Source organism: Acyrthosiphon pisum, chromosome X (assembly GCF_005508785.2).
Source record: "Acyrthosiphon pisum isolate AL4f chromosome X, pea_aphid_22Mar2018_4r6ur, whole genome shotgun sequence".
NCBI classification, from domain to species: Eukaryota; Metazoa; Arthropoda; class Insecta; order Hemiptera; family Aphididae; genus Acyrthosiphon; species Acyrthosiphon pisum.
In genome coordinates this window covers 54,429,852-54,444,475 of record NC_042493.1, presented here as the reverse complement: position 1 = coordinate 54,444,475, position 14,624 = coordinate 54,429,852, and the positions used below count along the sequence as shown (strand labels likewise).

Below are 14,624 nucleotides of genomic sequence, written 5' to 3'. Positions count from 1 at the left end.
AGGGTTTGAAAAATAAAAAGATTATCAACCACGTATGCATAATATGTAATATGTTTTTCTATAGAATAATTAGTTATCTTATAAATCAACTTAAAATATGATACCCATACTGAAAATAATAAAATCAGGTATTAAGCGTAATTGTAGGTACCTAAGTAGTAGGTAGGTAGGTACTAGAAAGCTTAAGGGATAAGAAGATATACCTTTATATTATTAGTTACCTACTCAGGACTCAGCTATAATTGTTGTGTTTTTTTATACGTTATTGATAGATATAATCTTGTAAAAAAGAGATACCTAATGTAACGAAGAAACCGCCTTTTGTTCATTCTCTCTCCGTATTTTAAGTGCATAACAAGTTATCAAACAACATGTAATACCTATGCATTTTGGAAAATACTTAGGTTAGGTTGTAATGTTCAAGGTAAAAACAAAACCAAACAGGAATGTGTAGGCACCTATATATAATTATTCGTATAGCCACGTGTGACATGTTTGTTCGTCGTAATGTGTTTATTTAATAGCTGGTATATATTCTATAAGAATTCAGAAAAACGATCTCCAATACGATTAGGTAGGTACCTATCATTATTAACTATTCGGTATTCCCATTGGTAATCAAATGTCACGCCGTCGATTTTACGTCATTAACGAAGAATTTTGATTAACATTGAACACACATTAAACACAACATAATAAATCCATTAGGTAATTTAAAAGAACCGAAATACCCACCTACCTATCTTATCATAAATTATACAAAATAATAATTTCGATATGCATAACATAAGAACGTTTTCATTAAAATAAAATTATTATTTTTTATTTGGTATGTAAATTCGATTATTAATTAAAACCGAGAAATTAAAAATAAAAATTTCAACTTAAAGCCTTAAAAAATATATTATATAGTATCTTAAAAAGTAATATTCAGAAGATTTCCGATCGAAGTGATTGAATAAAAAACAATTAAAAAACTGCAGACCGTATAGTAGTTAAAAAAAATTTTATTATTAGGGATCTTTAACTTAAGTACCTAGTAGGTACCTACCTACTGTTTAAATCTCACAACTCACTACAGCACAATAAAACCAATTATCATATTACGAATGCAATGATGAATGTCATTAAATTATTTTGTTTTTGAATTTGTAATAACACACTTATACACACCACAATAATATTGATTACCAACGAAGTGTAAGTAATGATTACCCAAGGCCATGACGCCTTGTCACTATATCCTATTAGGTATCTTCTTAATTTCTTCTAATACATTTTTAAATAAAGATTTTTGTGTGTAATCAATGTGATTTTGATTTTATCATTTTAAGATATAGTACTACATATTAGAATAGTACCTACATACCTACCTGTTGCGTGTGGTGGTATTTACTATTTGAAGCTTGGTAAGTGCAAAAAAACTGTGTAAGGAATGTGAATTATAATCTTAAAAAAAACTTACCACCAGAAATAAAAATAATTTATAATAATTACGAAAACATAAATGATACCTAGGTACCTATAATAGATATCGAATTGGTAATAATTGTGATAGAAGCTAGGTAAAAGTGCACTATAATAATAAATTATCTTTAAAAATTATGTTTATTCAACGACATTTTCAACCCTTAGCTATGCAAGTTGAACCTTTTATAAATGTTTACAAAAATATAATTTATAAATTTTAAATTTGATAAATTATATCAAAATTCGAACTTTTTTAAACTTTATAAACAAAAATTATGAGAATGCATTTTTAATATTTTTCAACTGCTGTTGCCTTGTATTAAATTTTCACGCTTTTTGACCTTTCAAAAAAAATATTAACTGACATTTAAAGAAAAAAATAAAGAAAAAAAGCTGGGTAAGTCGATGTCGCTCTGCTGTACAGTAGGTCACAAGTGGGTCACTGACCACTGTAATGGATAGTTAGATAATTTGCTAATTTTCGTGATTTTTCCGTATTTTGTCAAGATATAAACTTTAAATACTTATAAAGAAAAACTATGACTATGTAAGGATTTTTAATATTTTTCTTATGTCATTGGAACAATATAGTAGGAGACTTGTATCAAATTTTCAAGCATTTTTACCCAACAAATAAAGTTTTATTGACATTCATTAAAAAAAGACTATTAAAATTAGAAACTGAGAATGTTCCTAAATAATTCAAAACAAATCTAATTTTCAAAAAAAATTAGATCATGTATAGAAAATACAAATATACAACCAGTGAAAATTTCATGTATATACGTTCATTTGTTTTAGTTATTTTTATGTTGCTTTTCCCGGCGCTTTTGAAACCTATTGGAAATTTTGACCTCCCCATGCACCGATAATATTCACTTTCCCATTGAACAAAATACTGAAGTTGAAAATCGATGCATTATTTCGAATATTTATCGTGTACGCTGACACAAATAAAAAAATAATAAAAAAAAACACACATCATTGTAAAATCAATACATTCATCGTTTCACTCAGAACCTAAAATTGAAAAGTAAAATATTCGCAATAGTCTGCAGGGGTGTCATTTCAACTTTTTTTGGAAGGGAGTGGGGTCAAGTGATGACAAAAACTATAAAATATTTGTATAATTTATTTAATATGTCACTTATATTAATATGAAAATTCCACAATATTGTTACTATTTTTCACTAACTATGTGTAGGTACTTTTAATGTATTTATTTTATATTGTGGATACCAGTGTACAGTGGTATTTACACTTGGTAAATAAATGTATGGGTATAAATCATCGTTATAATAAAATACCCAACCGAACCTAACCTATATATTTTCCTCCCTGCGGCCTGCATACTCAAAATATATAATATAGCTAGCTAAATAAAACCAAAAATGTAATTTATTGGTATCCTCCTTCGCAATGTTTGTGTTATAATTTTATCAACTACCTATAATATTGTGGGACCACAAAATCACATCAAACATTCTTGGAAATTAAATATTAGTACAATACATTTTTTTTAATACTGAAAAAATATCAAATATATATAATATAAAACACTTGGGTATATCGACGCATATATTTATTGTTGGTAGGCCAAAGAAGACATTTAAAAAAAAAGTTGGCGCATATGTACATCCAGCACCCCCCCCCCCCTCCCAAATAACGCCCCTGGCAACAGTTCAACTCAAATCAAAATATTTTCAAAATTTTATCAAGTATCGAACTTGATAAAATAACATTTGGTGTAAATTCCAAGTATATACAATTTTGAATTAAAACAAAATAAGAAAATCGCTGCATCAGAAATCGAGTGAATATCAAATGTTGTAAAAATTTAACTTCAACGCTTATAAAAATTTAATTTGAGTTTCCAATAGACATTTTTTTTTTTTTTTTTTTTGATAAAGGTAGAAAATTTTTTGAGGAATCTTGTATTAAACTTTCAAATTTTAGATTTAAAAAGAAACATTTTTACATTTTCCATTTCCGTGGCGTTTACGTATTTTGTAAAAATTTAAACTTTAAATGCTTATAAAAAAAAAAAACAGTGTTTATGTATTTTTAATATTTTTCAACTGCCATTGTAAAAATATATTAAGAACCTTGTATTATATTTTCACGCTTTTTGATTCAACAAATAATTTAATTGACATTTATAGAAAAAAAAAAATTTTAAAAATTGGAAACTGAAAATATCCTTTCAGCTCCAAACAAATCAAAATTTTGAATATTTTGAAAATGATATAGTGTATTGAAAATGCTAATATAAATGTTCAGTCAAAATTGCACGTATTTACAGAAATTTGTTTTAGATTTACACCAAAAACCGAAATCGATTTTGTCAAAATCTGATTTTCCGTGAACATTTTGACTTTTGACTAAGGTGCTTTTGACTAAAATCTAAGCACTTTTACTGTTCTAAGAGGTGATTATAGACAATTGGCATTTTTAACGGGCAACGAAGCCATGAGATGCTGTCAGTTGGTAAATAGCTAGTCCTACTTGAGAACGGATTGATCAAATTGACTCAATTTTTTTATTTTTCAAGTAATTGTATAGGTATTCGTATAAAATATAAAGCTGATGTATTTACTTAGCATTTTTTTGGTAATACCATCTACGTACTATACAAATTTGAATTTGTTGTTTCTAGGTACACAATAAGTATTTATATAAATAATAATGCACATAATATCTTACCAATAACCAAAAAATAGTGTTATATTATTTTATAGATGTTTTAATAAAATATTTTACATATTAATTATATGTTGGATTACAAGCTTACAAATTAAATGAGATTATTAAACAATAATTGAAAAAAGCAATTAGCTCAAAAGATATAACATTTGCAAAAATATTTTAAAATCAGGTACAAATTAGGTTTAAAATGTTTGAGTAATTTGCCATATACAAATGTATGGTTAATAGTTTAATTAGTGATATATAATAGATGAGATAAGGAAAATTACTAAATTATAGTAATTTATTACCAATAAGACATCTATAATATATTTATTATACTTAATCGGGGTGACACTTATAGTCAAATTATTTTATATATATTATTATTCAAACATGTAATGTAAATTTTAAATTTATAAATTATTAACATTTATATAATTAAATACTAAACCAATAAAGAATTAACCATTGAATATTATATGCATGCCAATAATAATAACAATCATAATCATTATATAATATAATAATAATAATATCCAACATAGGTAGGTATATCTACTAAATTATGTTTCTCCATTTGTTTTGGTTTCAATTTATTTGATCCCTATTTTAGATAAACATTTGGCTAAAGCCGAAGTCTCTTCAGATGATTTCAAATCTTTGATTTCCTTGCGTATTTGTTTACATTTCTTTTTATGCATAACTGAATGAATTTTCAGACACTCGCGGTTGCAATACTGCACAGCTTTGCATTTAGGACACTTTTTTGAAGGATTTATTTCATCGCATGCGGCACATGTTGGAGATGGTTCAGCAGTTGATTCAACACTCTGAGCACGTTTATTTCCAACCAGTAATAGTATAATATCAAGGGGTGGCAGGCTATCCATTCCTTGAACCATATAAGATACCATCTAGAATAAAACAAATTTATCATTATTGAACAATTTGAATCATAATCTTTTACAGTAGAAATAATAAATTTAACTCATAAAAAAGATTTTATTTAAAATTATATGCGACTTAAATAAATCATCATAATATAACTATTAAGTAGGGAACGGATTTGAATGCAAATTGCATTTTTTTTCTGAATGTACAAAAAACATGTTACAAATGTAACAAAAACATTGCTTTTTAATCACAAATTTAATTTCATACATCAAGGAATTAAAAATATAACTTTTATTTTGCATTTTTTTATATTTTCAGGATTTTATTACTTATTAGAGCATTTTTGGACATTTTTAGTGAATTTTTATATAAGAATGGATAACATTTTGAAAAAATTCATGCAAAAATCATTCAAAAAGAATAAAATAAAATATTATTTATATTGCCTTTTACTTCTATATTTATTATTAGTTATGTTTTTACAGAAAAGATAAATATAACACCGTCGCCACCAATAATAAGGTGTGTATAATTAATTTTTTGGATATAATATTCTGGGTAAAAAGAAGACAGACGATGAATAATAAGATGATGTGCATAATTAATAAAAATAAGAATTTATATTTATATAATAATATTAATTAATAACAAAACAAATTTTTGCAATGTTAAAAATAATTGTAAGAGCATTTTTTAGTGCATTTTTAAAAAGAAATCTGTTATGAATGCATTAAATGGTATTTATTTAATGCATTTTTCTTGTTTCTTGGAGCATTTAAATCCGTTCCCTACTAACAAATAAATACTAATACTAAATACTAACTATAAATTATAATATGTATATAATATGTACATTTAAGTACATTAATTATGTATTAATTTACTTAATACTTCACAAAACTAACTATAAGCTTACATAATATACACAAATACACAAAGTAGCTAATAATAATTATTAAACTGTTTTGTAAATACTAAATATTTTAAAAAATAAAAATTATTTGGAAAGAAATTAATGATATAATTTTTTTTTAAACTTTGATATTTTTTATACGATTAATATGGTACATTTACTTTTCTTAAATTGTTATTACTCATGGAAGCAGTCAATTATTCATAGTTTAAAAGACCATCGGGTCATTGGTATAATCATATTGTATAGAAAATTATTAGTATAAATATATTTAAAATCATACTATGTACCTACGATCGTAAATACAACGTAACAGTTATAAAAGAAAATAATGATTTACTTTGATTGAAAAACAAGAGTAGGATAATTTAATTTAAATATTCTATAGAGTTAAAACATAAAAAAATGTATTGATTTTAGATGCAGAGATTCCATTGTTTTAAGTAATTGTAATTGATAACCAATGATCATACAGTTTAAACTTTCAATATTTTGATTAGAAAAGTAACTAGCATTAACTTTGAAAGCAAATATAAAATTTAATAATGGAAAATAAATTTACTTTTCTAAAAAGTGTAGTATCCTTGGGGCAGAACTTTACAATGCACTCATAAAGAAACTGTTGCAAATAATTTTCGACTGTGGATATTTTCTGTATAAACACATCCTTGGGATCTGTTTGCTTTTTACTTGTATCATCACTGAGAATAAAAATTTACATATTATTAAATAGGTAAACGCATTGCCTATATTAGATATAAGTTACTTGGGTTTTGCAAGTTCAAACAGAATAGTAGCCAGATAATGGAATTTAAATGACAGCATTTCTACTGTACTTGGGCACTCTTCTTTCTTGTAAAATTGACGCTTGCTCATCAACTGTAATACATTGACAATTTTTAACGCATTATCATTGACGAGAAAGACAGGAGGTAATTCAAAAACCACCTTTACTGGATGGATATTAGTCTGAAAAAGAATATGACACTACGATTAGACTCTTTTCATAATAATTAATAATAGAGTATCAATCCATATTATCGCTAATCATTACCATCATAATAAATCTGTAAAAAATTCCTTCCAATTCAGGTGGTAACTTTGGTTCGGCGCCAGTGAACTCCGGTAATGTGTAATATCTGACTTCTTCTTGGGGCACAAAGTTGTTGATCATTGCCGCACAGTGGAAATGGCCTAAGTATAAACATATACATATTGAAATATACAGACACGACAGTCGACCACCGTATAGTAGGTACCTATTAATATCGCATAAATGTGCATACATACCATTTTCAGCGGCCATTTGAGCCGCGGTGCGGTTGATGTGGTTGGTCACATATCTCTTAGCGCCAAATTTCAACAGTAGACTGCACATCTCAATGTTACCTTTGATAGCCGCCAAATGCAAGGGGGAATTTTGGTTGTCGTTACTTCCATAGTTTACTCTGGAGCCCTGAAATGAACAAAGAAAGTACAGTGTATATTATTGTATTAGTATAAATATGAAGATTAAAACGACAAAACATATAGGTAGGTAGGTAGTCATTAGCACAACCAGGGAGTCCCAAAACCAGACCCCCCTTGGCCATACCTATAATTTAAGGGGGGGTAAACGTCCAAATAGTATGAAAATTGTTTCGTAACATTCTAACATATATGGACCCCACCCCCTTTAAGAAATCCTGGTAGGTACGGGTTCAGTCGGAATACGGATCGAATGTAAGTTTTTAAAACAAGCCGTGAATCCAAGGAAGATTTAGCCCTCCCCTCTTCGGAAATTATTTATTGTATATTATAATATGTATTTATTTTTATACGTCTTAAAGTTCATAATTTTAAAATATCAAATCTTATCTATAATGTATTATGTACAAAAATTATAAATATATTTTTCTCTGAAAAAGTTCTACATTAGTTTAAATTTTTATAATTGTTATATACCTAGGTATCCCGTACCCAACTAATAATTATTATAATAATCCTTTCAAATAAATAGATGATCTAATTAAATTTGACTTGTATTAAAAATATCGATAAAATAATTGTCAGAGGTATCTATTTAAAATTTTTATACCTACACAGCTACACCTAACAATATTAATTAAAATTAAATAACGAATAGAATTTCTTGTATTGGTTACTTTGCACGATTTATTCGTATTAATCTACCATTTTCCGACTATAATACAATAACAATATTTTTGACGCGAAATTCGATTTTTTATAGTTTTTTACTCTTGCTATCCGTGTGCATGTCCGTAAAGTGGGTGGAGGGGGGAGAGATACTCAGGAAACTCGCCTCAGACAAGAGCAAGCAGACGATTTCCACGCTGCCTCTGTACGCCGCATAGTGGATTGGTGCCAGGCCGCGTTTGTCCAACAAGTTCCACGAGTAGAGGTTGTAGTAGTTGAATACCGCCCTCAGCATATTTATATCGTCGAGAAATATTGCTTTGAATATATCTTGGCTCAAGTTCCTATTCATTTTCCTTTGGATGCGGAATTCAAAACGTACGCGTAAAATATAACACTGACACCTACTAGGCGGCAAGCCGGCCGAACGATCGATAAATAATTCGAAAACGCGCGAACAAGTACTCGGCGCAGCGCAACAGTGTCTACGAATGTCAGCTGTAACAGTGTCCACGGACGTGATATGCGGTGTGGCGTTACCGTAGAAATAATATGGTTGTCAACGAAACGTGCGGACAACGCGTTAACAACGCATCGAATTGTCTGAACAACAATTACTACCTACAATAGTAGTACGGGGTTTCGACACGATCCCACTACGTAGGCGCTAGTGCTGTTGCCGCCGCGCCGTTACAAAAGATACAAAATACCTACACAAAAGCTATTGTATTAACAGTATTCATGACAAATGACAATAAATATTTGTCATGTTAATACTGCTGCCCCTTCGTCAGCGTTTCCATCAATCGCGAGTCTGTAGGTACCTACTTGAACTTCCTTCTCGCTTTCTTCTCATCAACAATATTCGATTTTTGCTCCACTCGAGTTCGTCATCGACGGACGACATTTCCCAACCATGATGATACTTATCATACATATTATACACAACATACGTATTATAGGTGTATATGTACAGTCTGTAATACTGTTTAGGTACCTATCTAAACATGTATTATAATTTATAATATTGTATAACCTTAGATAGGTATACTACTATAATCAGTGGTACCTAATAGATATGTTACAATATGTTCAAGTATGAAATCCGTTATTTCATAATTTATCGAATGGCTTCAGCCAAAAAATTAATACTAGAATTATTTAGAAATTGTATGGAATAACTAGTTATCGGAACTACCTAACTGTTGTTTTACAATGTTTTACTCATACGAGTAAAATCATCGGCGAGTGCCGAAATGCAAGAAAACTATACTGTTCCAATGCACACAATTATAAATGCTGGTTGGTGAGAAGCTGCACGCATGTACAGATTCGTTTCGACAACAGACTTTGTACGGTGAAGGATGGTAGTGGTAACGATTACATTGTTTCCGTGGTACTTCATAAAACGCATACAATCTAAATAGGCATGTACTAGGACACTAGGTAGTCACACATACACTGAATACAAATAATTTAAAACACTATAATTTTATAAACGGTAAAGTAAATAAGAAACAAGAAACTTTTCAAATATTTGTCTAAAAAATATTTATATGAAATAATAATATGCACTAACGACTGTAAAAAATCGACTATATGCCAAATATGCCTTAACACCCAAAACATGCAAAAACATGCACTATCAAACTTCATATTATTATTAGTTATTACTATTGTTATGAAACTTATTTGTATCTCAATTCTCAGTTAACATGTTTTTCTGTATAGCAAAAAAAAAACATGTACCTAGGTACATTGAACTTATGAGCCCTGATTATTAACAATGACAATATTATTGGTGGATTAAAATGGATTTTCCAAATATTTATACTATGAAATAAATTGTACTTAGGTGAAAGCATATAATATTATCATACACACTATAATATTATACATACGTAGATAAGTACTTCATAGGTACGCCTAACTTTTTTAGCTATGCATGCATATTACATACACAGCAGCACGATGTAGATAACATTTTATCCATACGTGCACTGCATTGTAGGAAAAATATAATCTGTATTATTTGCACATTAAAAAAAAAAACAAACAGCATATTATTTTTTAGTAAAATATTTCTCTACAATTTACACAAACGTAATTTTTTTTATACTGGATTAATTGTCCTTATAAATTAAAATATATTCAAAGGTGTACCTATACCTTTTTATAGAGTGGTCGTTCGATTGTTGCACAATTATTTGGAGATCATAATTAAAAAAATTCGTTGCAAACTAAATACCATTCTAGTTACCTAATGTATTAACAACAGAGTTACAATATTGTATTATAAATAGAAGAATTAACTTTCGTTATGCAGCGTCCTTATTATGTAGGTTTTCGATATAACCCTGTAACTTAATATTGATAGACAAAAAATTTACATCCAAAAAAACTACAGAGGACAACCCCCCCCCTCCATCACATGTGAAAAATAGTAAAACTTATGTTGTTCACAATTACTTATCGATCTAATATTATTATTATTACAATACATTTACCACAGTCCACAAGTCACAACTGTAGTTTTCTTTCTATAATATATTATACTACAATTATTAAATATTTTAATCATCAATATATTCCTAACTTAGGAGCTCAAATTAATCTATGTTGCATTGTTGCTAGGTAATTATGAACTAATTATATTTATTGAACATAACAAATTATAATATTAGTAATGTATAATAAATCAAATTAAATGTAAAGATATACCATTGGTCATTACCCAATACTCAGTAGGTATTCAATAATTACGTGCTTCAATTCATAAACTCATAATAAATATAATAACTGTTTTAAGAATTGATGTAAAGAAAAACAAAATGAATTGTGACATCGCAAAATTTTTGTATCTACCTATTTATTTTACGTGAATTAAGAGGCATCGTATTGTATATCGTTTATGTATAGGTGTGTACCTACCTAATCATTAATTTTTAATAATATGACATATTATATACATATTACATAATATACATTGTATATTATATTTATGTAGAATATTCTTTATAGTTTATAATATTATAATACATACCTTTTACCTATACCTACAAAGTATGTTAAGATAGAAAAAAATAAGGCACTGCTGGATATAATTTGAAGTTTTGGAAATCTCGACTTATTACGGAGTTATTGTACGACTGATGGCGTTTCCGTGAAATAAGAACACGCTGATTACAAATATTATATTATAATTTATAATTTATATTATAAATTTTAAAAATAATTGTACTAATAATATAGTGTTATTATTTGAACCTATATTATAGCGTAACACTACTGTCGGTTTCGAATAATTTTGCAGTGTTCAAACTGCAAAATGAAAGATCTTCTATAGGTAGGTACTAGGTACATTTTATCTATAATCTATATAGTCACACCTAACATTTTGTGGATACTTCGGAAAAAAATATTTTTGTAATTATTGTAATAATTTAATTGTTTTAGAAGAGCGATTTAGCTTATATTAATGCTATTTATTTTAGGGAGTGGAAAACGAGTCAAAATTAAATTTTCATGAACCGAAAACAACTTCTATAAATTAAACATAAAAAAAGAGGGTAAGTGGATTGCGCTCTGCTGTACAGTAGGTTACGAGTGGGTCAATGTTTAATGGATTGTATTAAACTTGAATTTAATGATATAATATGATTGTACAACAAAAACGATTCTGAGTGGAGACGGTTTGTCAGGCTATAGATTTTTATATTATTATTATTTATTATAGCCTGTAGGTAAGTTGAATTAATATTATAGTATTATTATTTTTTATTCGTTGATATGATGATAAGCAAAGCGTTAGAAATTAAAATCACATTTTTAGCGATTTTTCGTGATATGTCGGTACTATATGTTGAAATCTAAGCACTCCTTCTTGTAGAAATTTTGTATACAGGATAAAAATAAATAAATAAATAAACACCATTATAAAACCTCTAGCTTCATTGCTACGGTCAGAATATAAAAATTCTTGATGTTGATAGTTGGTTGAAAATAGATGTATAATAATTCCATAATTACAATGATTACAATATATTAACTTCTATTCGTAAATAAATTTATTGTATGTACCGTTCATCGGCAGTGGTATTAATTTATCAGTTTTTTTTTAAAAAAGGAGATAAGAATTCTGTTTAATATATTAGTAATATTGTAATAATATTATTATCTATTGATGTAGAGACTGTAAGTATACCCATTATATTATCACAGTTGAGTAATATTGATCTTTAACAAATTAACCTTGAACAATAATTTTATAATGCATCAAAATAATATGATAAAGGCATTAAAAATTCAGAACGTATAATATAACCTTATAATATCAGGTCTATCATAAAAACATTACCCATGTGTGGTCAGCCTGCTCCAAGCGGTCACCTCTCCCGCCACCCGGATGTGACATCTGAATTCGACAACAACAACAATGGCGTTCAACAAGTAGTACCACAGCAGGCGGCCGAACGGCAATGTAGAAAATATTAAACGTTTCTGACCACGCACACGTGCACAACTATTTGCACGTGACTCGGTCGGTCGGTCGGGCCGTCTCCCTACCAGTGACGTCGCTTGCAGAGACACGCTATCCCTCGCTACTTACGAACCAATGGCCGACGGTAGACGAATACCACTACCACGCCGTAACCTCACTATTGCATGGTTACAACTCACAAGTTGTATAGGTACACCGTAAAAACTAATTGTGGATCGAGATTTATTGGTATTTGGGATATACTAATTATTACGGCCAAAGTTTTTTTTTAGCACGCATACGAATTTTTGGCCGTATAGTCATTTTCCTCCAAAAACAATATACCGTTTTCTTCCACTGTCCATTTTCCTCCAATAAATAATAAATAAAATAATAAAATAGTTAATACAAATAATTTATGCATACCAAAAAAAAAAATATTTTGTCAGGTATTATGTTTAATACAAATAAATTAGTATTAATGCGAGTATATCGTATAGGTACATTCGTGTGTCTGTCTCACTCAATGTATGTAGTCATAATACTCAGTGACAACTGATACACAATATAACATATATTATAAGTATATACGTACATGCCCATATGTTATATGTTATTATTAGGCTTAATCGATAGCTGATACAGATAGCCGATACCAGAATGTAATCATTAATCGATAAGCGTAAAATGTGATCCTAGCTTTACTCTATCTTTATAAAATGGAACGTAATACTACGACAAAAATATTTGCTAAAATATTGGAAGAAAATAGACATAACTTTAGTCGAAAATAATGTGGAGAAAAATGGAAACCAACCTTTTTTTGTGGAGGAAAATATACAGTGAAGGAAAACGGTATCACGGTTTTGGAGGAAAATGTAACCGCTCAAAGTTTTTGGGTACCTACATACCTATACTTCTTCAAAATATAAAGATAAAATATCGAATATCGAATTCCCATTTTTACACAAATTTAGGGATAGGACTGTATGTATATTATGTATAGGTAATGTCTTGCTACAAGTAGGTTACAAATATTGTTTTATTTTTATTTAAATGTCTATCATTATTTTTTTTTTATTATGTTATATTATAACATAATATTATGGAACTGTTTAAAACTTATTTAAATTTTATTTATCATAAATTCAAATTTATTAATTTGGTTTTCTTTTAATTGTGTATTTGTGTCGTAGTATATCCAATGAACGTTTCTTTGTCTATTATAGATTTATTCCCGCGATTATTAAAGTGAGTTGTGAGTTATAGTTGTAGGTATATCTAGGTATCTTATTGTACATTTTTCAAAATACATGTCACGTAGAGCAGTATACACTAACCATTCTACAGCGTCGAGTGCCGACCGAGTATTAATGCATCATTATTAATATTATTACGACGATGAATAAATTTAAAATTAAAAGTGCTGAACTGTTTTCTATTTGACGCAACTTAATGAAACCGTGATGCTTTTTCCCACTTTTATGCATGTATAATATTTAAATTTAGTAATTATATTTTAGTATTGTCGATATATACCATCATAGTGGTTACTATAATATGTCTATATCGCGGCGACGAGGCCAACATTTCACGTTATTTGTTCGTCGTTATCTATTACTATAGTCACCATTATAATTTATACCATTATAATTATTACTATAATATACTATTCAGAATTCATTATAGTCCCGTCATTCGTACGTCCTAATAAAAAAAAACTTAAGACATAAAAGGTTGTCTATAAATTATACTATAGATATATAATCTTAGTCGGCCTATTGCAGGCTATTATCATAATATATATATTTAGAAACATTTCTAAATACGGTGAAGATATAGAATGACATTTTCGTCGTCGAACAATCAAGTGACCTTTATGAACTTGTTTAAAATTTAAATAATTTAAATATACTCACTGGTTTCAAAAATTTAAATAGGTCAGACTTCAGACACCATTATCTTTGATCTAAATAAGGGATATTTTACACACGAAACTAGAAAGAAGTTTACTGAAGATAATATATTTTGTAGTTTGTGCAT

At 28.4% G+C, this 14,624-nt stretch overlaps 1 protein-coding gene across 1 annotated transcript; it reads right to left on the bottom strand.

The window, feature by feature from the left end:
• Nucleotides 1-4,608: 4,608 nt before the first annotated feature.
• On the bottom strand, nucleotides 4,609-12,653 carry LOC100164096 (ankyrin repeat and MYND domain-containing protein 2-like). The gene is made up of 6 exons (XM_001946384.5): nucleotides 12,459-12,653; nucleotides 7,256-7,421; nucleotides 7,020-7,159; nucleotides 6,732-6,934; nucleotides 6,528-6,666; nucleotides 4,609-5,072 (listed from the first exon to the last, which is right to left on the bottom strand). The coding sequence occupies exons 1-6, from the start codon at nucleotides 12,513-12,515 to the stop codon at nucleotides 4,752-4,754; spliced, it is 1,026 nt and encodes a 341-aa protein (XP_001946419.2). The 5' UTR covers nucleotides 12,516-12,653; the 3' UTR covers nucleotides 4,609-4,751.
• Nucleotides 12,654-14,624: the final 1,971 nt, after the last annotated feature.